The sequence below is a fragment of the Delphinus delphis genome, chromosome 1 (assembly GCF_949987515.2).
Source record: "Delphinus delphis chromosome 1, mDelDel1.2, whole genome shotgun sequence".
In the NCBI taxonomy this organism is placed as follows: Eukaryota; Metazoa; Chordata; class Mammalia; order Artiodactyla; family Delphinidae; genus Delphinus; species Delphinus delphis.
Genome location: NC_082683.1, coordinates 42,639,432 through 42,664,540, shown reverse-complemented (window position 1 = coordinate 42,664,540; position 25,109 = coordinate 42,639,432). Strand labels below are relative to the sequence as shown.

Sequence of the window (25,109 nt, the reverse complement as noted above, 5' to 3'; positions counted from 1 at the left end):
CTTGAGAGAAAAGAAAAAAGCTGGAGATATAAACCTTCCACACTTCAGACCATATTATATAGCTACAGTAATCAAAAAAGCATGGTACTGGCACAAAAACAGACTCATTGATCAATGGAACAGAATAGAGAGACCAGAAATAAACCCACACACCTATGGTCAATTAATCTATGACAAAGGATGCATGAATATACAATGGAGAAAAGACAATCTCTTCAACAAGTGGTGCTGGGAAAACTGGACAACCAAGCAGTCACATGTAAAACAATGAGATTATAACATTCCCTAACAGCATATACAAAAAAAAAACTCAAAATGGTTTAAAGACCTCACTGCAAGATCACAAACCATACAACTCCTAGAAGAGAACATAGGCTGAACATTCTTTAACATAAATCGTAGTAATATTTTCTCAGACCAGTCTCCCAAGGCAAAAATAAATAAATAAAAGCAAAACAAACAAAACAAATGGGACCTAATTAAACTTAAAAGCTTTTGCACAGCAAAGGAAACCACCAACAAAACAAAAAGACAACCTATGGAATGGGAGAAAGTATTTGCAAATCATGTGACCAACAAGGGGTTAATATCCAAAATATACAAACAGTTCATATAACTCAGTAACAAAAAAACAGCTCAATCAAAGACGACTTGAACAGACTTTTTTCCAAAGTAGACATACAGATGGCTAACAGGCACATGAAAAGATGCTTAACATTGCTAATTATTAGAGAAATGCAAATCTAAACCACAATGAGATATCACCTCACTCCTCACATCAAAAAAGTCTACAAATAACAAAAGTTGGAGAGGATGTGGAGAAAAAGGAACCACTGTACACTGTTAGTGGGAATGGAAATTGGTGCAGCCACTATGGAAAACAGTATGGAGGTTCCTTAGAAAACTAAAAATAGAACTACCATGCAATCCAGCAATTCCACTCCCAGGTATATATCCAGAAAAAAACAAATACTAATTCAAAAAGATACATGCACCCCAATGTTCACAGCAGCACTATCTACAATAGCCAAGACATGGAAGCAACTCAAGTGCCTGTCAACAGGCAACTGGATTAAGAAGATGTGGTATATGTTTATGTATATACATACATATGTATGTATATATACACGCACACATACATATGCAATGGAATATTACTCAGTCATAAAAAATAATGAACTACTGCCATCTGCAGCAACGTGGACGGACCCAGAGATTATGCATAGTGAAATAAGGCAAACAGAGAAAGATAAATACTGTATGATATTACTTATATGTAGAATCTAAAAAATATTACAAATAAATGTATATGTAAAACAGACAGATATAGAAAACAAACTTGTGGTTATCAAAGGGGAGAAGGGAGGAAGGACAAATTAGGAGTATGGGATTAACAGATACAAAGTACTATGTATAAAATAGATAAGCAACAAGGATATAATGTTTAGCATAGGGAATTACAGTCATTATCTTGAAATAACCTACAATGGAATATAAACTGAAAAAATACTGAATCACTATGGTGTGTACCTGAAACTAACATAATATTGTGAATCAACTATACTTCAGTTTAAAAAAAAAGAAACAGCAAAAGCAGGCACCTCTGTCTTGCTACTGATTCTAAAGACAATGCTTCTACTATTTCAGTATTAAGAACACTGGAGCATTTTAGAAAATACTCCTTATCAGGTTAAGAATGTTCTCTTCTATTCCTAACTTGTTTGATCTTGAATGCATGTTTCATTTTATTCACTGCTTTTTCTGCATTTATTCAGATGGTTATGTAATTTTCCTTTTTAGTCTATTACTATGGTAAATTATCTTAATTATAAAATTAGCATCCTAGTATTGCTAGAATAAACTCTGTTTGGTCATAATACTTTTTGCTTACACATTACTGGGTATGGTTTACTGTATTTTGCTTAAGATTTTGACATCTACATTAATAAGGGACTCTGGCCTAAAAATTCCCTTTATTTTCTCTTTCTACTTTCGTTACCATTACTTTTTTCTTTTTCTAATTTTTTTTTTTTTTTTTTTTTTTGCGATACACAGGCCTCTCACTGTTGTGGCCTCTCCCGTTGCGGAGCACAGGCTCCGGACGCGCAGGCTCAGCAGCCATGGCTCACGGGCCCAGCCGCTCCGCGGCATGTGGGATCCTCCCAGACCGGGGCACGAACCCGCGTCCCCTGCATCGGCAAGCGGACTCCCAACCACTGCGCCACCAGGGAAGCCCTTTTTCTAATTTTTTGAATATAATGCTTAGCTCATTAATTTTTAATCTCTGTTTGATAATATATTCATTTATGATTATAAATCATAGACTGCTTTAGATGCAGTTTTAACGTGTACCTTGATTATCATTCAGGTTTAAATATTTCATAATTTCCATTATAATTTCTACATTTACCAATGAATTATTTACAAGTATGTGTGTGAGGTGGCATGTGGCTACTGTTTTATAAAGGATTTCTAATTTATTCCATTGCTGTCAGAGAATGTTACGTATGTGACACTGGGTTTGAGGCATTCTCTTTTTCCATACAACTGAAATTTTTTTCTTAAAGTCTATTATTTATTAATTTATTTATTAACCACCAACACTTCATTATTAGATTCCCAGGGATTTTTATTTAGAAGCTGCAAAACTTGCAAGGCTATACAATTACTGGAATGAAATTTAGGTTTACTTTCTGAAATCAATCCAGGCAAGACTTGAAGTCTATTATTTCTGATGTTAATACTATTTCCTAGCTTTCTTTTGGTTAATATTTTCCTGGAATACCTTTTTCCATCACTTAAAAAATTTTTAATTTAGTCATAAAATATTATAAACATTCAGAAAATATAGCACTAATGACATCTATGTACCAATCACAGAGATTAAACAGATGTTTACATCTTGCCCAAGAAAGGACATTCTCAGGGTCAAATTCACAGAGAAGAGATGTTTCCACAAAAGCTAGTGAATTAACAAAAAAGGCATAAATCAATAAAGTAATTTTTCATAATGAAGTGATAAAACAATTGACAGAAGGATGCAGATCTAAGAGGATGAGGGGGAAAGACATTCTTAAGGTTATACATTAACCTAGAAATACCTAATTGTAACCATTCTAAGACATCAATGATTATAAAATGTATCCCAATGCCAGAGATGTTAACATATGAAAAAATAATGTAGAATCATTGAAATAAAGCCCTGGAAGAAGTCAGTGCTAAAACTATTAATAATCTATCATGGTACACTGCTGAACTCTCTTGTGATGGACTAAAAGAAGAGAATACAGAGGACATATCCCTCAGGGAATCAGTCAACTCTGATGACCAGCACACTTGATATATGGAGTACTCAGTGAATGAAGTGAAGTACTCAGTGAATGAAGCATTGGATAAAAAAAGAGTTACTTTAAGTCACACATGGATTAATAGTTTTCAAAAACTCACAATATATTTAGTGATTACTAGGGCGATTCCTAAGGCCCCATAAGATTCTTCAAAATCTGAGATTCATCTTACCAATGGGACTTATTTTTTTTTTTATATTTTTGAATTTCATTTTATTTATTTTTTTATACAGCAGGTTCTTATTAGTCATCAATTTTATACACATCAGTGTATACATGTCAATCCCAATCACCCAATTCAACACACCACCATCCCCACCTCCCCACGGCTTCCCCGCTTGGTGTCCATATGTTTATTCTCTACATCTGTGTCTCAACTTCTGCCCTGCAAACCGGTTCATCTGTACCATTTTTCTAGGTTCCACAAATATGCGTTAATATACGATATTTGTTTTCCTCTTTCTGACTTACTTCACTCTGTACAACAGTCTCTAGATCCATCCACATCTCAACAAATGACTCAATTTCGTTCCTTTTTATGGCTGAGTAATATTCCATTGTATATATGTACCATATCTTCTTTATCCATTCGTCTGTTGATGGGCATCTAGGTTGCTTCCATGACCCGGCTATTGTAAATAGTGCTGCAATGAACATTGGGTGCATGTGTCTTTTTGAATTATGGTTTTCTCTGGGTATATGCCCAGTAGTGGGATTGCTGGATCATATGGTAATTCTATTTTTAGTTTTTTAAGGAACCTCCATACTGTTCTCCATAGTGGCTGTATCAATTTACAGTCCCACCAACAGTGCGAGATGGTGCCCTTTTCTCCACACCCTCTCCAGCATTTGTTGTTTGTAGATTTTCTGATGATGCCCATTCTAACTGGTGTGAGGTGATACCTCATTGTAGTTTTGATTTGCATTTCTCTAATAATTAGTGATGTTGAGCAGCTTTTCATGTGCTTCTTGGCCATCTGTATGTCTCCTTTGGAGAAATGTCTATTTAGGTCTTCTGCCCATTTTTGGATTGGATTGTTTGTTTCTTTAATATTGAGCTGCATGAGCTGTTCATATATTTTGGAGATTGATCTTTTGTCTGTTGGTCCATTTGCAAATATTTTCTCCCATTCTGAGGGTTGTCTTTTCGTCTTGTTTATGGTTTCCTTTGCTGTGCAAAAGCTTTTAGGTTTCATTAGGTCCCATTTGTTTATTTTTGTTTTTATTTCCATTACTCTAGGAGGTGGATCAAAAAAGATCTTGCTGTGTTTTATGTTAAAGAGTGTTCTCCCTATGTTTTCCTCTAAGAGTTTTATAGTGTCTGGTCTTACATTTAGGTCTCGAATCCATTTTGAGTTTATTTTTGTGTATGGTGTTAGGGAGTGTTCTAATTTCATTCTTTTACACGTAGCTGTCCAGCTTTCCCAGCACCACTTATTGAAGAGACTGTCTTTTCTCCATTGTATATCCTTGCCTTCTTTGTCATAGATTAGTTGACCATAGGTGCGTGGGTTTATCTCGGGGCTTTCTATCTTGTTCCATTGATCTATGTTTCTGTTTTTGTACCGGTACCATATTGTCTTGATTACTGTAGCTTTGTAGTATAGTCTGAAGTCAGGGAGTCTGATTCCTCCAGCTCCGTTTTTTTCCCCTCAAGACTGCTTTGGTTATTCGGGTCTTTTGTGTCTCCATACAAATTTTAAGACTTTTTGTTCTAGTTCCATAATAAATGCCATTGGTAATTTGATAGGGATTGCATTGAATCTGTAGATTGCTTTGGGTAGTATAGTTATTTTCACAATATTGATTCTTCCAATCCAAGAACATGGTATATCTCTCCATCTGTTGGTATCATCTTTAATTTCTTTCATCAGTGTCTTATAGGTTTCTGCATACAGGTCTTTTGTCTCCCTAGGTAGGTTTATTCCTAGGTATTTTATTCTTTTTGTTGCAGTGGTAAATGGGAGTGTTTCCTTAATTTCTCTTTCAGATTTTTCCTCATTAGTGTATAGGAATGCAAGAGATTTCTGTGCATTAATTTTGTATCCTGCCACTTTACCAAATTCATTGATTAGCTCTAGTAGTTTTCCGCTGGCATTTTTAGGATTCTCTATGTATAGTATCATGTAATCTGCAAACAGTGACAGTTTTACTTCTTCTTCTCCAATTTGTATTCCTTTCGTTTCTTTTTCTTCTCTGACTGCCGTGGCTAGGACTTCCAAAACTATGAGGAATAATAGTGGTGAGAGTGGACATCCTTGTCTCGTTCCTGATCTTGGAGGAAATGCTTTCAGTTTTTCACCATTGAGAATGATGTTTGCTGTGGGTTTGTCGTATATGGCCTTTATTATGTTGAGGTAGGTTCCCTCTATGCCCACTTTCTGGAGAGTTTTTATCATAAATGGGTGGTGAATTTTGTCAAAGCTTTTTCTGCATCTATTGAGATGATCTTATGGTTTTTATTCTTCAGTTTGTTAATATAGTGTAGCACATTGATTGATTTGCATATATTGAACAATCCTTGCATCTCTGGGATAAATCCCACTTGATCATGGTGTATGATCCTTTTAATTTGTTGTTGGATTCTGTTTGCTAGTATGTTGTTGAGGAGTTTTGCATCTATATTCATCAGTGATATTGATCTGTAATTTTTTTTTTGTAGTACCTTTGTCTGCTTTTGGTATCAGGGTGATGGTGGCCTCATAGAATGAGTTTGGGAGTGTTCCTTCCTCTGCAATTTTTTGGAAGGGTTTGAGAAGGATGGGTGTTAGCTCTTCTCTAAATGTTTGATAGAATTCACCTGTGAAGCCATCTGGTCCTGGACTTTTGTTTGTTGGAAGATTTTTGTTTTTTTTTTTTTTGCGGTACACGGGCCTCTCACCATTGTGGCCTCTCCTGTTGCGGAGCACAGGCTCCGGACACGCAGGCTCAGTGGCCATGGCTCACAGGCCCAGCCACTCTGTGGCATGTGGTATCTCTCCGGACCGGGGTACAAATCTGTGTTCCCTGCCTCGGCAGGTGGGCTCTCAACCACTGTGCCACCAGGGAAGCCCTGTTGTAAGATTTTTAATCTCAGCTTCAATTTCATTACTTGTAATTGGTCTGTTCATATTTTCTATTTCTTCCTGGTTCAGTCTTGGAAGGTTATACCTTTCTAAGAATTTGTCCATTTCATCCAGGTTGTCCATTTTATTGGCATAGAGTTGCTTGTAGTAGTCTCTTAGGATGCTTTGTATTTCTGCAGTGTCTGTTGTAACTTCTCTTTTTTCATTTCTAATTTTATTGATTTGAGTCCTCTCCCTCTTTTTCTTGATGAGTCTAGCTAATGGTTTATCAATTTTGTTTACCTTTTCAAAGAACCAGCTTTTAGTTTTATTAATCCGTGCTATTCTTTTCTTTGTTTCTAGTTCATTTATTTCTGCTCCTATCTTTATGATTTCTTCCCTTCTGCTAACTTTGGTTTTTGTTTATTCTTCTTTCTCTAGTTCTTTTAGGCATAAGGTTAGATTGTTTATTTGAGATTTTTCTTGGTTCTTGAGGTAGGCTCGTATAGCTATAAACTTCCCTCTTAGAACTGCTTTTGCTGCATCCCATAGATTTTGGATCATCGTGTTTTCATTGTCATTTGTCTCTAGGTATTTTCTGATTTCCTCCTTGATTTCTTCAGTGATCTCTTGGTTATTTAGTAACGTATTATTTAGCCTCCATGTGTTTGTGGTTTTTACATTTTTTTCCCTGTAATTCATTTCTAATTTCATGGTGTTTTGGTCAGAAAAGATGCTTGATATGATTTCAATTCTCTTAAATTTACTGAGGCTTGATTTGTGACCCAGGATGTGATCTATCCTGGAGAATATTCCATGAGCACTTGAGAAGAAAGTGTAATCTGCTGTTTTTGGATGGAATGTCCTATAAATATCAATTAAATCTATCTGGTCTATTGTGTCATTTTTTTTAATTTTATTTTTTTATTGTGTCATTTAAAGCTTCTGTTACCTTATTTATTTTCATTTTGGATGCTCTGTCCATTGGTGTAAGTGAGGTGTTAAAGTCCCCCAGTATTATTGTGTTACTCTCAATTTCCTCTTTTAGAGCTGTTAGCAGTTGCCTTATGTATTGAGGTGCTCCTGTGTCGGGTGCATAAATATTTATAATTGTTATATCTTCTTCTTGGATTGATTCGCTGATCATTACATAGTGTCCTTCCTTGTCTCTTTTAACCTTATTTTAAAGTCTATTTTATCTGATATGAGTATTGCCACTCCAGCTTTTTTTGATTTCCATTTTCATGGAATATCTTTTTCCATCCCCTCACTTTCAGTCTGTATGTGTCCCTAGGTCTGAAGTGGGTCTCTTGTAGACAGCATATATGGGTCTTGTTTTTGTATCCATTCAGCAAGCCTGTGTCTTTCGGTTGGAGCATTTAATCCATTCACGTTTAAGGTAATTATCGATATGTATGTTCCTATGACCATTTTCTTAATTGTTTTGGGTTTGTTTTTGTAGGTCCTTTTCTTCTCTTGTGTTTCCCACTTAGAGAAGTTCCTTTAGCACTTGTTGTAGAGCTGGTTTGGTGCTGCTGAATTCTCTTAGCTTTTGCTTGTCTGTAAAGCTTTTGATTTCTCCATCGAATCTGAGTGAGATCCTTGCTGGTTAGAGTATTCTTGGTTGTAGATTCTTCCCTTTCCTCACTTTAAGTATATCATGCCACTCCCTTCTGGCTTGTAGAGTTTCTTCTGAGAAATCAGCTCTTAACCTTATGGGAGTTCCCTTGCATGTTATTTGTTGTTTTTCCCTTGCTGCTTCCAATAATTTTTCTTTGTCTTTTTGCCAATTTGATTACTATGTGTCTCGGCATGTTTCTCCTTGGCTTTATCCTGTATGGGACTCGCTGCGCTTCCTGGACTTGCGTGGCTATTTCCTTTCCCATGTTAGGGAAGTTTTCGACTATAATCTCTTCAAATATTTTCTCGGGTCCTTTCTCTCTCTCCTCCTTCTGGGACCCCTATAATGTGAATGTTGGTGTGTTTAATGTTGTCCCAGAAGTCTCTTAAGCTGTCTTCATTTCTTTTCATTTTTTTTCTTTATTCTGTTCTGCAGCAGTGAATTCCACCATTCTGTCTTCCAGGTCACTTATCTGTTCTTCTGCCTCTGATATTCTGCTATTGTTTCCTTCTAGTGTATTTTTCATTTCAGTTATTGTATTGTTCATCTCTGTTTGTTGTTTAATTCTTCTAGGTCTTTGTTAAACATTTCTTGCATCTTCTCGATCTTTGCCTCCATTCTTTTTCCGAGGTCCTGGATCATCTTCACTATCATTATTCTGAATTCTTTTTCTAGAAGGTTGCCTATCTCCACTTCATTTAGTTGTTTTTCTGGGGTTTCATCTTGTTCCTTCATCTGGTACATAGCCCTCTGCCTTTTCATCTTGTCTATGTTTCTGTGAATGTGGTTTTTGTTCCACAGGCTGCAGGATTGTAGTTCTTCCTGCTTCTGCTGTCTGCCCTCTGGTGGATGAGGCTATCTAAGAGATCTTGTGTTAGTTTCATGATGGGAGGGACTGGTGGTGAGTAGAGCTGACTGTTGCTCTGGTGGGCAGAGCTCAGTAAAAACTTTAATCTCCTTGACTGTTGATGGGTAGGGCTGGGTTCCCTCCCTGTTGATTGTTTGGCCTGAGGCAACCTAACAGTGAAGCCTACCTGGGCTCTTTGTTGGGGCTAATGACAGACTCTGGGAGGGCTCACACAAGGAGTACTTCCGAGAACTTCTGCTGCCAGTGTCCTTGTCCTCACGGTGAGGCACAGCAAACCCCACCTCTGCAGGTGACCCTCCAACACTAGCAGGTAGGTCTGGTTCAGTCTCCTACGGGGTCACTGCTCCTTCCCCTGGGTCCTAATGCACACACTACTTTGTGTGTGCCCTCCAAGAGTGGAGTTTCTGTTTCCCCCAGTCCTGTCAAAGTCCTGCAATCAAATTCCGATAGGCTTCAAAGTCTGATTCTCTAGGAATTCCTCCTCCCGTTGCCGGACCCCCAGGTTGGGAAGCCTGACGTGGGGCTCAGAACCTTCACTCCAGTGGGTGCACTTCTGTGGTATAAGTGTTCTCCAGTCTGTGAGTCACCCACCCAGCAGTTATGGGATTTGATTTTACTGTGATTGCGCCCCTCCTACCGTCTCATTGTGGCTTCTCCTTTGTCTTTGGATGTGGGGTATCTTTTTTGGTGAGCTCCAGTGTCTTCCTGTCGATGACTGTCCAGAAGCTACTTGTGATTCTGTTGTTCTCACAAGAGGGAGTGAGAGCACGTCCTTCTACTCTGCCATGTTGGTTCCTCTTGCCAGGAATTATTAATTACAACAGTAACTACCATTCATTAAGAACCTAAGTCCCTTATAACTGTAAAAAAGAAAAAAAAAAAGAACCTAAGTCCCAAACATTGTGTTTGGATACTTTTTTTTTTTGGCCATGCCAGGTCAGTTGCTGCACACGGGATCTTTTAGTTGAGGCATGTGGGCTCTTAGTTGCGGCATGCATGTGGGATCTAGTTCCCAGACCAGGGATCGAACCTAGGCCCCCTGCATTGGGAGCATGGAGTGTTCCCCACTGGACCACCAGGCAAGTCCCATACTTTTTAATGTATCAGTTAATTTGATATTCATAATTATATGAGTAAATGACATGAGACCATTCCAGAGCTAAAGGAAATAGGACTCAGAATCGAATAGATGAGTTGCCTGAAGTCACAAAGCTAGTAAGTGGCAGAATCCAGATTTGAATTCCATTTCATTTTTGGTTTGTTCTTGTCTCTACCCCACACTGCCTCTTTAATGCTACTACTTCTCCATTTTTCAGATTTTACCTGGAAATGTCGATGTTTTGCTTTTTGGTGAGTCTCAGGACAGAAAAAATCAGACCCCAGGACTCAACCAATATTCTACTTTTCCATCAAGGCAAGGGCACCATCTAGTGGCCACACTTTGCCACCAATACAGTCAAAGAAAGTAGAGGGGAAGGAAGTGGTTTTCCTCCACTGGTTTTACATGTCCTTGCATCAAGCTGGAGCATCTGCACTGACTCTTCTAGTCAAGAAGAACAGGAGCCCAGGGACTTCCCTGGTGGTCCAGTGGTTAAGACTCCGCACTTCCACTGCAGGGGGCATGGGTTTGATCCCTGGTCGGGGAACTAAGATCTCTCATACCGCATGGTACGACCAAAAAAAAACAGAAGAAGAGGAGCCTGGTAACATTATGGACTGTACATGGTTTTGGAATGAGACAGACCCAAGTTCAATCCCAGATTCACCATTTACTAACTGTGTGACTTTGTTAAGTTACTAAATGTAACATGAGTCTCAGTCTCCTCATTCGTCAAATGAAATAACACCGTTAGCCTGAGAGGACTGTCATGGGAATGTCTATGAAAATCAGCCAGCACAGTAACTGATCCAGAGAGCTTCCTCAATAACTGCTGGTTCCTCTTCCTAATCTTCTTTCATGTAGCCTAAAACCACATGGGTATTTTGCTTTTTTTTTTTTTTTTTTTTAATAGAACACATCCATACCACTGGCTCATGCTGTGTTTAACATAACTTCCATACTTCTTTTGTATGTAAACTATAGTAGAGGCAAATTCCCCAAAATGTATTCCTTACTTTTATAAACACATGAAATCAACAATAAGCATTTTTTGAGAACCTACTTACAGTGTACCAGGCACGTATGACAGTGGATGGGAACTCACTATTGAACTCACTGGGGAAAACAGACTACTTAACGTGTAATACCATGTAAAAGTACTATCATGGATATAACTGACAAATGGAAGAGAAGCAAATCTGTTAGAAGGATGTGGATCAGGAACGCTTCATGAAGAAACACCTTTTGAAAAGTCTCTTAAAGATGAGCTCACCAGATAAGGGCACAGAACATTCCTGACATAAGAAAAATATATGTCAGAAGCAATGAGGAAACATGAAGAAGTGCAATGTGATTGGCACATAGGATGGGATGTATGAAGAGGCGGGGAGAGATCTGTGGTACAGGTCAATGACAGCTCGTTAAGCTCATCTGGAATCTAGATGACAGGTGCATTATCTATCACCACCACTGTCATCATCATCATCATCATCCACAGCAGTTATCATATATTGGATATACACTACGTGCCAAACTCTGTACATGCATAGTTGCTAAACCTCACAACCCTGCAAGTTATATATTATTTTCATAGAGGTTAAGAAATTTGCCCAAAGGCACAGAGTCAGTAAGGAGTGTAAGCTGAGTGAGATTCAGCTCCAGGTCTCTCTGATTCTACTACACTAGTGGTCCCAATCTTGGCTGTACAACACAATCACCCGGAGAATCTGTTTAAAAATAAGGGTTTCAGGGCTTCCCTGGTGGAGCAGTGGTTGAGAGTCCGTCTGCCGATGCAGGGGACACGGGTTCATGCCCCAGTCTGGGAAGATCCCACATGCCGCAGAGCGGCTGGGCCCGTGAGCCATGGCCGCTGAGCCTACGCGTCCGGAGCCTGTGCTCCGCAACGGGAGAGGCCACAACAGTGAGAGGCCCGCGTACCGCAAAAAAAAAATAAAATAAAATAAGGGTTTCAGACCCAGTTCTAAAACAGTATATCTCTAGAGAGTGGGACTTGGGAACCTATATTGCAAACAATCTCTCCAGATGTTTCCTAAATAGGAAGCCAAATGGCAGTTCTGCTTCTTGAAAGTACCACAGAACCTCTTAAAACACACACACACACACACACACACACACACACACACACACACACACGAACACTACTAATTTACAGCTTCCATCTATGTGTCAAGTGCCTAATCCTCACAAAATTCTGCAAGGGTATTATAATCCCCACGTTAAAGGAGAGAAAAGTCAAGCTCAGGAGGCTTACAGATAGCTTCCCTCTTCCAGTCAACAAAGCAAGGAGCAAAAATAAGATTCAAACACAGGTATGTCTAGTTCTTCTTTGTCATGCTGTGTGGTAGAATTCTAAAATGCCCACCCCCCAAATGACCCTTGCCCCTGTATTCTCTCCTCCCCTTTGAGTGTGAGTGGAAACTGTGAATATGATGAAATGTTACTGCAGTGATTATGTACAGGATGAGTAATCACTGAAGTGATTACATGGCAAAAAGATTATCTGGTGGGTGTAACCTATTCTAATCATGTGAGGTCTTTTAAAAGCAGAGTGTTTTCTGCAGCTGGTAGCAGAAATGAAAAGTCAGAGAGGTTTAAAGCACTAGAAGGATTCTATGCACCATGCTGACTTGAAGATGGAGGGGCCACATGACAAGGAGTATGTGCAGCCTCTAGAAGTTGAGAGCAGATCTCAAGCTGACAGCCAGCAAGAAAATGAGGACCTCAGTCCTGTAACCACAAGGAACTGAATTCTGCCAACAACCTGAATGAGCCTAGAAGCAGACTCTCGCCTTGGAGTCTTCCTCAGAGTCTCCAGATAAGAGACCAGCCTGGCCAATATCTTGATTTCAACAAGGAGAGAATCTTTCTGAGATGTCCGATCTACAGAACTGTAGATAATAAATGGTGGGAGTTTTTTAATTGTGGTAAAGTACACATAACATAAAACTTACCATTTTAACATTTTTCAGTGTTCAGCTTAGTACCACTAAATACATTCACATTGTTGTGCAGCCACCCTAACCATCCATCTCCAGAATTTTTTCATCTTCTCAAACTGAAATTCTGTACCCATTAAACAAGAAATCCCTAATCCTTCTTGCCTCAGCCCCTGAAAACCACCATTCTACTTTCTGTTTCCATGAATTTGACAACTCTAGGTACCTCATATATGTAGAATCAAACAATATTTGTCTTTTTGTGACTGGCTTATTTCACACAGCACAATGTCCTTAAAGTTCATCCATGTCGTAGCATGTGTCAGAATTTCCTTCCTCCTTTTTAAGACTAAACAGTATTCCACTGTATGTATATACCACAGTTTGTTTATCCATTTATCCATCATATGGACACTGGGCTGCTTCCACCTCTAGGCTATTGTGAGTAACGCTTCTACGAAAAGCACATGTGTATACAAATATCTGTTTAAGGCTATGCTTTCAATTCTTTTGGATATATAGATATATATGAGTATTGTTTTAAGTCAATTCATTATCTTGAACATTGAGTAAGTAAAAGGAAATGATCGAGCATTTATTTATCCTGTCTATTTGAACTGTACCACTGGGTAATTAAATAATAGATGAAGAGAAATGTTTCCTTATATAATTATTTCTGATAAAAATTTTAAAAAAATGATAAAATATCATAATTTTCAACCCCCAAATGGATCTAGCTACTGAGCATCAATAGTTGGTAATATCTGGGAGTTCCCTGGTGGCCTAGTGGTTAGGACTCAGTGCTTTCACTGCCATGGCCCAGGTTCAATCCCTGGTTGGGGAACTGAGATCCTGCAAGCTGTGTGACGCAGCCGGAAAAGAAAAAAAGTTGCTAATGTCAATAAAGAGCAAAAACCAGACATCATGTGTCTACTGATAAAAGAACACAACACTGCCTGTAGTCTTGCCAAAGGGATCAAACCTAAGTCTGATCCAGTCTCTGGATCCACCTGCCAATTTGCAAGAAAAGCAGAGACAGAGGAACACGCTGAATTGCACCAGTATGCAATCAATAAAATCTACATTACGGAAAGCTCCTACAGGTCAAAGGGTCTGGATTCTTCAATACATAACTGCAAACAAAAGATAGCAAGTTTTTTTAAATGGGTAATATAAAATATAGAATTTAGGAAAGCAAATCCAAGAAGTGATTCCTATAAAAGAACAATGGTTACTTTAAGAGACAGGGAGGTGGCTGTAATTTGAATGGGGCAAATAGAGAGCCTTCCGAGGTAACTGGCCAAATTCTATTTCTTAACCTAGATGGTAGTCACAAGGGTTAATAATTAATTAAGCTATATTTAAAAGAAAAAAATAGCACATTAAATGTAACAATGAGACAGTGGCCCAAATCCAGATTGAATTCGACTGAAGAGCTGTCTCACTGCAGCTCTGCCAAAGTCTCACCACTGAGTCTATCTCAAGCCAAGAAAGCAGTTCATACCAGACTGAGGGGTGACTGAGGTCAATGGCAAGTGGTTAGAAAAGCAATTAAACCAAGAAGACAAAAGCAAAACCAAAGGAAAGGAAAAAAGACAGTAAACAGTATAATAAGCTGAATTTTCAAAAATCTTTATGCTATCACATATACAACGTCTGTTCAAAACAAGCCTGTCTCATTTCCATCCTGTAAATTCACCATACTTACTTCTATCTCAGTGCCAAAATTTTTCCATTAGAATTTGGTTTTTTTCTCAGTTATTTCCCATTTTTACCAATTAACTACTGCTAATAAAGGCAATCGTATGTTTACCAAATATTTACATTTACATCTTCAAAAGTAAGGGTGCAGAAAAAAGATAGCAGAAAGAAAGCAACAGGAGCCTGAAAGAAGAAAAGGCCACTAGAAGCTGATTTACCAAGTTATGATAGAGGTAGGCCCTTCTTTAGATACAACGGAGTACTAGAAACTATATCCCCAAGCCTGCATTCTTTCTTGTCTTTGGCTATTTGGACCACGGTGGAAATTGAACAAGCAATTGAAAGCAGCCTGAAGCTATAGGTCTGCACTGTCCAATAAGGTAGCCCCTAGCTACATGTGCCTACAGGCCACCTGAAGTACAACTAATCTGAACAAAGATGTGCCATAAGTGCAAAAGACATAGTGGATTCCAAAGACTTAGCATGAAAAAAAGAATGTAAAATACCTCATTAATAATTTTTGTATTGATTACCTGTTTAAATAATATTCTGGATATACCAGCATAAACAAAATATATTATTAAAATTAATTTCACCTGCTTTTTAAATGTGATTACTACAAAAATTTTAAATTATGTATATGTGGCTCACATTATATTTCTATTGGACATCACTGCTACAAAAACCATTATTAAATAGTGTTGAACAGGAAGAACTAAGCAGCTGAAAGTGGGGATTTTTCAGTTTTTTTCTACTGTTCGCGCTATTGCCAACACTACAACTCATTTAATTTCCAGCCCCTGTCCCTGGATATAAAATAGAGGTTAAAAAAATCAGTAGGTGCATTAAGTCATGGATACAACATTATATCATGGGCCAAAGGAACTGAGTGCTAGTCCTGGTTCTGGAGTTACCCTGGAGAAGTTCTTTTTTTTCCTCTGAGCCTTAGTTGCCTGCCCTAACAATTAAGTTAAGGAGCTAAACTAAATTTAGACTCCCATTAATCTGTCAAAATATTTTTTTTCTTTCTGTCGGAATTGGTTTTCATAAAAATGAATAAATACTCACTCTGAGTCTAACACATCCTCTGCGAGAGCCTCTCATCATTTTGTCCTTGGACTAAAAGAAAAACAAAAACATTCAATAAATAAAAGATAAACAGACTGTTTTTAAAATCATCTAGGGATAAAGAGACAACATTTATAGTAATATTCCTCCCTTCTCCCCATCCCCACCCCACCTCACCCCACCATCACTTAAAGATAGGAATTGGGAGGTTTAAAATGTTTTGTAGTCTATACAAATAAAACTAATTACAGAATTTTATGTGTACCTTAAATGTAGCATATATTATACTATATTTTCATTCCTCCTTCATAGCCCTTAACTCTCAACTAAAATATGTTTCTCATATTTTAGTAAGTTTGAGAGTCACCTGGAAGGCGACAAATTACCTGGGGATTTAAGAGTCACTCCCAGATGATTCTGACTCAAGCAAACACAAGACCACGTTTTGAGAAACACTGCTTTAACTTTATCTCCTTGCAACTCCCCAAATGGGTCACATTTTTTGCCTCTGAGATTTCTCATCCAATGTTCCTCAGCTTGGAATATCCTTGACCCTGATTTTCTGCCTTGCCAACTGTCATTCATCAAGTGCCCTACCTCTGCCTGATTTGAATTCCCATCCCTGGACTCCCAGAGTCTCCTGTGTGTTCCCTTGTTGTGGCATGCACCATCTTGTGCTATGATAGCTAGTTACTTGTCTGACTCACCCACAGACTGCACATTCCTTAAGGGATAGAAACTGTATCTGACTTATGTTTCAGAACAATGTCTGGCATACATTAGGTAATAAAAAAATATTTATTGATAAAATGTTGCTTCTCCTTTATGTTTCCCCTACTAGACTGAGCCAAGCAAAGGCTATGTTCTGCATAATAAGCCCCATGTTGACATTCAGTAAATATTCCTAGAATTAACTTAGTCATGTGTAATAAAATAAAGTAAAACCTCAAATAACTAAAGTTTTAAAAATATTTAATACCTCAACAACTGGTATTTTTCTGTACTCCACTATGTGACAAAGTAAAACAAGCCAATATCATGGGGTTATGTTTTTTTGCTTGTTCGCTTGTTTTTAATTTTTTGGCCGTGCCACACAGCATGCAGGATCTCAGTTCCCTGACTAGGGATCAAACCTGGGCCTTCAGTGGTAAGAGCTTGGAGTTCTAACCACTGCACCACCAGGGAATTCCCTGGGGTTATGTTTTAAAGAAAACTGTCCCACTTTAAATCATAGATGCCCTACATCCATTGTACTGAGCCATAAGCAAACTTCCAGCTATAAGATAACTAAGTTCTGGGGATTTAATGTACAGCATGGTGACTATAGTTAACAATATGTACTGTATACTTTAAAGTGGCTGAGTGAGTAGATCTTAAGAGTTCTCACTACCAAAAAAAAGGTAACTATGACAGGTGATGATGGATGTGTTAATTAACCTTATTGTGGTAATCATTTCACAATATATATGTATATCAAGTCATCACACTGTACACCTTAAACTTAAACAATGTTATATGTCAATTATACCTCAATAAAGCTGGAAAAAATAAATTCAATCTTTCTTGGAGATATCTGCATGTCTGTACACAAAGATCTGCCTTACCCTTCTCATTGCAGTACATGCTGTTAACATAGCCTATGTCATTGTTTTCACTGATTCTTAGCTTATCAATGTAACAATATTACAATGATAAATCAAAGTAAACTCTCTTCAAAAAAGAAAAGAATAAAACAAAAAAGCAAATACTGAGCTATAGAAATTCATGTTCAGAAATTATTATTGAAGTATGGAAGAGAGTCTTCTTACTTACATATATAAAGAGGACTCATACATTTTACAAAACATTCTCAACATCAAGCAGGGTTGAAAAGAGTTCTTTACTAACAATATAGTTGATAAAATCACAGTTAACAAAAACATTCCCTAAGCATTTAATAGCCCTTTTACCATACCGTACACTTATCTTCCCTCCAAAAGTGTCAAGGCAATACAGAAAAATAATAATTAGGTTTGAAAATACCCAATGAGGTTAGAATAAAGGTAAGAAACATCCTTGACCCTCTTCCATTTTTAAAAATAAGATTACAGTAAACAGAAAAAGAGTAAGACAGGGTTATAAGTTAGAAAACATTGAAAGAGATAAGCGAAAATAATTAAAGCAAGTATAACTAGGAAACAATCAGACAAATCCAGAATGTGGGATATCCTATAAAATAACTGGCCTAGACTATTTTTAAATGTCTAAAAAAAAAGACTAGCATATAAACGACTGTAATATAGAGCAAAAATAAATTATGTGCATAGAGGCACAAAGTGCTATGAACTACAGAAGGCTCCCTGCCATGGAAAAAAGATTGCGAAAGGCAATACTGAAGTGACCAGGTCTCAAGGTTCAATCTGGGACTAAAAAAAGGATTCTGATAAGAGAGGAAAGGTAGGAAAAAGAAGGCATTCCAAGCCAAGGGAACAACATCAGCAAAAGCACAGGTATGGAAAACTTTACACATGAGGTCTTCACAGAAGAGTAGACTGATAGCTCAAGCACAGCATGTGGAGAGGAAGGTGGAGAGAGATGGAGAGTTGAGGCTGAAAAGGAGGTATGGGGACCAGGTCTTGGAGGGTCGGAAAAAAACAGTGAGAAGTTAAGGTAATTAAACTTTATTCAATAGTTAATGGAGAGCTACTGAAGGTTTATGAACATTCTCAGTGGTGTGTTATAGAAAAATAACACGGTCAAATATGAGGACTTGGGGGAAAGGGATGATGGTGACATTAATGATATAGCAAAAGCAGCAGCAGCAGATTCTCACTCATTGATACCCTCTATGTCAGTGGTCCCCAACCTTTTTGGCACCAGGCACCGGTTTCATGAAAGACAATTTTTCCACGGATCGGGGGTGGGGGGGGATGGTTTCGAGATAATTCAAGCACATTACATTTATTGTGTACTTTATTTTTTAATAAATTTATTTATTTGGCTGCATTGGGTCTTCATTGCTGCACATGGGCTTCCTCTAGTTGCGGTGAGCGGGGGCTACTCTTCGTTGCGGTGCACGGGCTTCTCATTGTGGTGGCTTCTCCTGTTGCGGAGCATGGGTTCTAGGTGCACGGGCTTCAGTAGTTCTGGCTTGCGGGCTCTAGAGTGCAGGCTCAGTAGCTGTGGCGCATGGGCTTAAGTTGCTCTGCAGCATGTGGGATCTTCCCAGACCAGGGATTGAACCTGTGTCTCCTGCATTGGCAGGTGGATTGTTAACCACTGCACCACCAGGGAAGTCCCTATTTCTATTATTATTACATTGTAATATATAATGAAATAATTATACAACTGACCATAATGCAGAATCAGTGCGAGCCCTGAGCTTGTTTTCACTTGCCACTCACTGATAGGGTTTTCATAAGAGTCTGCAAGCAACTAATTTATTATGGTCTCTGTGCAGTCAAACCTCTCTGCTAATGATAATCTGTATTTGCAGCCGCTCCCCAGTGCTAGCATCACTGCCTCAGCTCCACCTCAGATCATCAGGCATTAGATTCTCATAAGGAACACACAACCTAGATCTCTCGCATGTGCAGTTCACAGTAGGGTTCGCACTCCTATGAGAATCTAATGCCACCACTGATCTGACAGGAGGCGGAGCTCAGGCGGTAATGTGAGTGATGGGGGAGCAGCTGGAAATACAGATGAAGCTTCACTCACTCGCCTGCCGCTTACCTCCTGCTGTGCAGCCTGGTTCCTAACAGGCTGGTTCCTAACAGCCTGGTACCTAACAGCCTGGTACCTAACAGGTCAGGTACCAGTCCGTGACCTGGGGGTTGGGGACCCCCTGCTCTATGTGATATGCACTTTATACACAGTAAGCCTCACAAGACCTTGCATGGTAAGAGTTATGCACATATTATAAATGAAAGTGACACCAGAGAGATCAAGTAAATTACCCAGTTAAATTACACATGTAAAATGTAGCAGAGTTGACCCAGCAGGTACAATTTGGAATAGCTGCCCTGCAAATCATTCTCCCAGACCATACCTGCGCTCTGCTAGCCTCGAATCCTCCTCCTCTTCCACAATGACACAGAGCCCTCGCCCTCATTTTCTCCCCACTCAGCTCCAATGTGGGGCCAAAGGGAAGCTGGTGTGACTAAGTCCCCCAGGCACAGTGAGTGCTGAGGAGTGGTTATCTGACCAAGCTGGTCGATCACAGAACCCACAACCCCAGGGACAAGGAAGGATAGAACCGGGAGCTTCCCTGGTGGCGCAGTGGTTGAGAGTCCACCTGCCGATGCAGGGGACACGGGTTCGTGCCCCAGTCTGGGAAGATCCCATATGCCGTGGAGCAGCTGGGCCCGTGAGCCATGGCCACTGAGCCTGCGTGTCTGGAGCCTGTGCTCTGCAACGGGAGAGGCCCCAACAGTGAGAGGCCCGCGTAACACACACAAAAAAAAAAGGAAGGATAGAACACTTCCACAGGGAGTTTTTCTACTGGGGCTGAGCTGATAGGGAAGAGCTCTTTCCTATCTGTTCTTGAAGCTGTGAGGTACAGTTGCCACAGGTCTTGTGCCCTCTACATGAAGGAAGCAATAATTAAAGCATACACGCTGAGAGGAGGAGAGAGGAGAGGCAGAGAGTCCTAGCTGCAAGTGATCTCCAGATACACCCTGATCTGAGGCAAACCTGCCTAAGCCAATGCTATTCACTGAATAGCAAGGGGTTTTGTTTGGGGTTTTTTGTTTTGTTTTGTATTTTCCTGCTGTTGTTGCTGTCTGTTTGTTTTTTGATGAATACTGGTACTGATGAGGGAAACGTAGGGCCAACATAACCCCAACTCCAGCAATCTTCCTACCAGGAGCTGTGCTACCAATGTTCTCAAACCTACTAACAAATGTACTTTTTAGCAACTTGGCACAAACATGCCACCAGCCACAAGGTCCAGCACCTTAAGAAAGGATCACTCACAAAACAGATGCTAAAATCTTTTCAGCTATATTAGAAAACAGAATCCCCCATGAAGCAGAGAGATACAGGGGTGATATGTTCTACTCCTAAGGGGCTCCAGAATTTAAAAAGATTGTTGAATTTGGTGGTCGGGTTTGTTGGTTTCTTATATCTTATTAATGCAAGGTCAGTGGCTTCTGTTACAACAAGACATGCAATCAAAAATTATTTCTAATAATCCTTATGCTAATCCTAATGCTAACCCCAAGGTATTGATTCAGATTAAGTTTGTATTGAAGTTTCAAAGTAAATTACCACAAATATATTGTTGCCTGTAACAGGCTTGTCCCCTGATATCCATTCTCCTCTTCTTCCTTTCAGTAACATATCCTCCACCCAAAGTTTTAACTGAACACATGGCTCCCCTGCCAGTTATTACATTTCCAGCCTCCCTTTCAGCTTCATATAGGCCAGTGTGCTGTGAACAGAAGCAATGTGCAACAGATTGTGCCTTTCAGAGGAAATTTCTTGAAAAGACATTCTCTTTTCAAGGGTACATGGAACATTCTCCAGAACTGACCACATGTTAAGCCATAAAACAAGTTTCAGTAAATTTAAACAATGGAAATAATACAAAGTATGTTCTTTGACCAAAATGGATTAACTGTAGGGCTCAATAACAGAAGGAAATTTGGGAAATTCACAAATAGGTGGAAATTAAATGACACTCCTGAACGACCAATAGTTCAAAGAAAAAATAACAAGGGAAATTTGAAAATACTTGAGATGAATGAAAATGAAAACACAATTTACCAAAACATAAAGAATACAGTGGCATAGGGAGGAGGGGAGGGAGGCTCAAGAGGGAGGAGATATGGGGACATGTATATGCATATGGCTGATTCGCTTTGTTGTGCAACAGAAACTAACACAGTACTGCGAAGCAATTATACTCCAATAAACATCTATTAAAAAAAAAAGAATACAATGAAAGCAATTCTTAGAGGGAAATTTATAACTATAAATGTCTAAACTAAAAAATAAAGATCTCAAATCAATAGCCTAACCTTTTACCTTAAGAAATTACACAGGGTTTCCCTGGTGGCGCAGTGGTTGAGAGTCCGCCTGCCAATGCAGGGGACACGGACTTGTGCCACGGTCCAGGAAGATCCCATATGCCATGGAGCAACTGGGCCCGTGAGCCACAACTACTGAGCCTGTGCATCTGGAGGCTGTGCTCTGCAACAAGAGAGGCCACGATAGTGAGAGGCCCACGCACCGCGATGAAGGGTGGCCCCCGCCTGCCGCAACTAGAGAAAGCCCTCACACAGAAACGAAGACCCAACACAGCCAAAAATAAATATAAAAATAAATTAATTAATTTTTTTAAAAAAAGGCACAAGGTCCACGCCCCTTCCTTGCTTCTACCTTAAATATAGCAAACAGAGATCTGCAATCATTTTCTCTAAATGTAAGCTAACTTTATTCCCATCAGGCCACACTTTCTTTCAGACATGTCTCAGTTCCCTCTACACATATACATAGACCCCAAACTGCTTTAGTAATAAAACATAGACAGCCTACAAAAAGACAAATAACAAAGTAAAACAAAAACATATATTTTCCCTACTTCATGCTCACACACTTCCTCTGTGAACCCTCTTTCAACCCAGCTTATATGCTGAGGTACAATTTACTGCATTCTCAATTTTTATAACTGCATTTAAAAATATTACATAAAACAATTAGAGAGCAATAATAATCTCTAAGAATGGTATATAAGCACTAAATCAAATTCAACACCAAGGTAACCTCTTAATTGTATCTTAATTATAACTACTTAACTGTATCTCCAATAGGATATAAACTTAGATTAAAGATTAGTTCAGTATATTCCTAGCATACACTAAGTACTCAAAAGTATTTTAAATTAACAAATTAACTTACAATATCTAGCTTGGTGCTGGTATATAGTGCCGTCAATGAAAACCTGTTTAACTGTTAATATACTGTGCATTTCCTCTGCTTAACAAAGCAAACGTATCTGGAAAAGTTGTGCACAAATATGTTCAAAATTCATTAGGGAAGATTAGTTTGCCATTTAAACTAATTCTACAATCCTTTTATAAAGCAAAGAATGCCTCCCCAAACGTGTTATGTAAAGACACTTAAATTTTTATTTGAATGTTAATTTTACTTTAATAAACTAAATCTTTTTTTTTTTTTTTTTTTTTTTTTTTTTTTTTTTTTTTGCTGTATGCGGGCCTCTCACTGTTGTGGCCTCTCCCATTGCAGAGCACAGGCTCTGAACGTGCAGGCTCAGCGGCCAAGGCTCACGGGCCTAACTGCTCTGCGGCATGTGGGATCTTCCTGGACCAGGGCACGAACTGGTCCGCATCAGCAGGCGGACTCTCAACCACTGCGCCACCAGGGAAGCCCAAACTAAATCTTTATTAAAGATGAAGCAAGAGTCTCATCTGACTTGCTCTGAATCTCTCATAGCTAAAAGGGAAGTTTCCTTCTTCTGAACTTTTTAATACATAGCACCCCATCTTACCTTTCTTAAGGCACATATTACTTCTATCTTATATGAAAATAATGTATGTGCATGCTTCATCACTTAGAGAGCAGGGTTTCTGATTCATCCATGTGTCCTCTTCTACCCAACACCCCTGCTATACCTTTGCAAAGAATAAACAATAAATTGATGGTAGAAGACAAGCAGACAATGAATGTGGACAAATGTCAAAATGGTCTCCTTCCTTTTAACATGAAGGTAATACTGCTTCAGTATTGAGTCACATGTTAGTTCATTCCCAAAAGTACATGAGGTTGCGCTTCTAGCTAGTGTTGCTCCTTGGACCATGCACTCCTGGAACACCTAGCAGGGGCTCAACCTGCTAGGCAAAGCTAACCTAAAGATTGAAATCACAAGAGGCTGGCTCTAGGGTGTAGGATGGACAGGAAAAGGACAGGAGGAAATTTTGCAGGATGACAGCAATGCTCTATCTTTTGATTGATACTGGTAACAAGGGTGTAAACAAATGTCAAAACTCATCTAAATGTATACTTGAAATCTGTGGGGTTTTTTATTGGGTATAATTATATCTCAATAAAAGTAAATAAATAAATAGTACTTGCCAGAATTCCACAAAGATACACTGTTTACAACAACAACTACAAAATAGGAAATGACAGCAATAACACCCATTCCTGTAGTCTCCTTCCTATTTGGGAGAGCACAGACTCCTTAAGCCATCTTGATAGTATTTAATGTACCAGAGAGCCTTCACTAGTTAATGCCTTGTGGGCACTCAATAGCCCAAAATGTCATCATGCTACTGGAAAGCTACACCACCAGAAACACTGAGGATTCACAGACCCACAATAATGGAGGAATTTTCCCTATCATTCATCCCTCAAGTTGCCATAGATAACTTCCTCATCTCCCCCTCCCCATTACAGAGGGCCTCATTCGAGCAGCAGTATACTACAGATAGAGCCTTAGGAAAATATATTGAATCAGTATACAAGGGGACAGTGATATTTGGGGTCTCTCCAAGATCCTGGAAGATGGCTGCCTTCCTTCAAAGAAACCAGACATGTATCAGAACAGAGATATATACAAGATCATCTTTAAGAGCTGGAACAGCCTAGAGGTAATTATACTAATTATGGCTAATTATACTAAGTATCAGAAAGTATTAAAAGTAATGGAACTACAGTGGGAAGGCCAGAACCAGAACCAGAAAGCCAGAATAGAAGTTTTGCTGATCAACAGATTAGACCTGTTTGGTTCTTGTAATAGGTATGTCTCTAACACAGAGATACTGCATCTTGATATCAACGTCTGATTAAATATCTATAATATAATATATAACTCCCTTTAGTCTGCTTCTGCTTATAAATTTGGCATCCCATATAGCTTGCTTTCAGAGACTATATGTACTAATGCACTAATGAGATAGGCTAAATATGCAGTCTCCTTAACAGTTATATATCTTGTTATGAATAAATTTGAAAATTAGCTTAGGTAATAGTTACCACAATGTACATTTAGTGAATATTATTATATGTCAAACACTGTCATAAACTTTAGCTTTTTGTTAATATTTACTGAGCACTTATATGCCAGACACTGTGCTAGTGCTTTAAATATAATATTAATTAATTCTCACATCAATCTTATGATATAGGTTCTTTTATTATATCCATTTTGTAATTGAGAAAATAAAGGCTCAGAAAGTTTTATGTAACCTGCCCATGGACTCACATATAATAAGTGGGATAGAGAGGATTCCCATCCAGGTCTGACTCTAAACGCCATGCATTCTACCAGTTACTATAGATCTGGTTAATTTAAGTTTTCTTTCAAAGATTTTCTGAGCCACAAAGGCTGAGTGTCAAATCAGTGATCCTTCTGAACTCAACAGTATAACTGCCACCCTACAAATTCTCGCAGCAATACT

The 25,109-nt window shown here is 38.8% G+C and overlaps 1 protein-coding gene across 2 annotated transcripts in view; it reads right to left on the bottom strand.

Moving 5' to 3' along the window:
* OSBPL9 (oxysterol binding protein like 9) overlaps nucleotides 1–25,109 on the bottom strand; it is a 167,627-nt gene that overhangs the window by 124,935 nt on the left and 17,583 nt on the right. For both annotated transcript variants that reach the window (XM_060021870.1, XM_060021879.1), the window contains exon 2: nucleotides 15,706–15,756. In XM_060021870.1, coding sequence (XP_059877853.1) covers nucleotides 15,706–15,756 — 51 coding nt within the window. The remainder of the gene's footprint in view (nucleotides 1–15,705; nucleotides 15,757–25,109) is intronic.